The sequence below is a fragment of the Eurypyga helias genome, unplaced genomic scaffold, assembly GCF_000690775.1.
Source record: "Eurypyga helias isolate BGI_N326 unplaced genomic scaffold, ASM69077v1 scaffold44092, whole genome shotgun sequence".
Taxonomy (NCBI): domain Eukaryota; kingdom Metazoa; phylum Chordata; class Aves; order Eurypygiformes; family Eurypygidae; genus Eurypyga; species Eurypyga helias.
The window spans coordinates 7572-9815 of record NW_010234812.1 but is presented as its reverse complement, the minus strand read 5'-3'; the positions used below and the strand labels follow the sequence as shown (position 1 = coordinate 9815).

At 36.1% G+C, this 2244-nt stretch overlaps 1 protein-coding gene across 1 annotated transcript; it reads right to left on the bottom strand.

The window, feature by feature from the left end:
• Positions 1-259: 259 nt before the first annotated feature.
• Positions 260-1586, bottom strand: HS3ST1 (heparan sulfate (glucosamine) 3-O-sulfotransferase 1). The gene has a single exon (XM_010146570.1). The coding sequence runs from the start codon at positions 1463-1465 to the stop codon at positions 503-505; it is 963 nt and encodes a 320-aa protein (XP_010144872.1). The 5' UTR covers positions 1466-1586; the 3' UTR covers positions 260-502.
• Positions 1587-2244: the final 658 nt, after the last annotated feature.

Genomic DNA, 2244 nt, shown 5'->3' with positions numbered 1-2244 from the left:
CCACCACTTTATCAGGAAATAATTTTATAAAGCAGGATGGAACAATCTGCTAACTACAATAGTATTTTCCAGTGAAAAAGAAATTAAACCACATTTTAAAGCAAGAAAATTGGAAATGTAAAGTTTATCATATTAATTAGCAATTAGAGGAAAAAGTCCAGAATATTCCAGAAAGGCCAAAGTATTCAAATAATTCTAAAGGGTTCTGTTGAAATTAATTTCTTTTTTATTAAAAAGACAATGCATTCTCAAGAGAGCATCTTCTGCAATGAAATAATTTAGTTTCTTCATATAGACACATCACACACAATGTTAACAACCATGAAAAACAATACAAAATGTTTTCAAATTTAACAAGTAGAAAAATATAACTAGTATATATGGCAATTGTGAATCTAATACTGTACAGAAGTATTTATGGATTTTACAAATAAATTATAGCTTAAATGCCCTTTTTAAAATTTCTAAATGTACACTGGAACACCGGTTCTGAAGCTTACCCTTAACTTGCCACAAATGAGTGCCAGTCAAATGTTCTGCCCACAAGCTCAAAAAACTTCTTGTTGGGTTCATGGAAATACTCATGCAGTTTCTCAAGTAAGCGGGTATCTACTTGTGGGTGTGCTCGTCCTTTCGACTCATGTAAACAACGTTCTCTACCACTGTCCCTTAGGCAGTAGAAGCCTTTAGTTTTATTGAAATAAAAGTTTGAAGCATTTATCTGTGGTGATAACTTCAAAAAACTCTCTACCTTCTCTATTTCTGGGAAGGGATCTTTGATTAGTTTATCCCCATCCACAATGTGGATACGATCAAGAGGAAAATACTTCAGCCAGTTTTGCATGTGAATGTAGTACAAACTTCTGTTTATTGCCTTGTAGTCCACATTGAGTTCACCATCTTTAATCAGGAATTGTTCAATGGATGGATACGGCTTGTGCTTCTGCATGTGATTATAGAACACTTGGGTGTAATCTGACAGTACTCTCTCACTTGGGTCTCTTAAAATAAGGAGTAGTCTCATAGACTGGTTCATTTTATGAACTCTTTCAGGCACTTTAGGTGATGTGAAATATGCTGGAGTTTTTTCCACGGTGATCTGATGGGGATAAGAGAATGGCATTTGATTAATATACCACTGCAATCCATTTCTGTAATGATCTTCCCAGTCAAAGAAGTGAACTTCATTTTCTGCTGCCGCAATATCTGGATGGAGGCTCAACATCTCTAACAAAGCTCTTGTTCCACCTTTTCTCACTCCAATAATGATAGTCTGTGGCAGCTGCCTGCATGATCCATTAGAATGAATGTTTTCCTTGAAGTCATTTTTTTGAGATGTTTTCTTTAAAAGCTCTCTCTGAACAGACTGAGAAGAAGTCTCAACCTTCGAATTTATAGCCGGTCTGGAAAGCACTATCTGAGGTTGAACAATAAGCAACATAGCTCCCAGCAGAAAAGCTGCCATGACAGAAGTTCTTAGTCTGGTTTCACTCAAGCAGGTAATGGGGCATAGAGTGATTTCCTCCGAGAACAACCTTTAAAAGTTGGTTTTGTTTTGCTGAGTGAACTCGTATTTCTCAAACAGAAACTTTGCTGAAAGAGGGAAAAGAGAAAGAAAAGCAGCACATTATTTTATACTCAGACATACCACTACTAAAGCCACACAGCAACTGTCTTTAGTTTTCACAACTGAACAAACTTCTCTAGCTTTCACAACTCTAGGCTCATAGATCATTTGGTATAATTAAATTCTTTAGAAGACAGGCACATACAATAATACCAAGAGAAAATGATTTCCAGTCACCCAGAGATATGAACATTCTGAATCTCTTGCACCCAAGATTCATCCAGAATATTATTTTTTAAAATCTGATTTCATTGAGTTGAACCAAAATCACAAGAGAATTAAGCGCCCTTTTTTTATCATCTGCAAGAGGATGTTTATCTTCAAAACAAATAAAAAAAAAAGGAAAAGGTGTGGACTGGACCAAAAAAGCATTCCTAAAAACTGAGGGTCTTGTAAGAAGGCTGGGAATTACAGCATCCTAAAGGACCACGTGACAGCAACCTTAGGAGTAAGGCTGACACAATATAGATAGAGCTACCCAACCCGGGAATGTAACGTTCTCCTAGGAAAAAATTAGGAAGACCTCTGGATGAGTAGTAGACCAAGGAAAGTGGTCATTTTTTGTGTCATTTTTAAGTGAAGTTAATATTTGCTTTGTGGTTTCTTAGGGTTTCTAA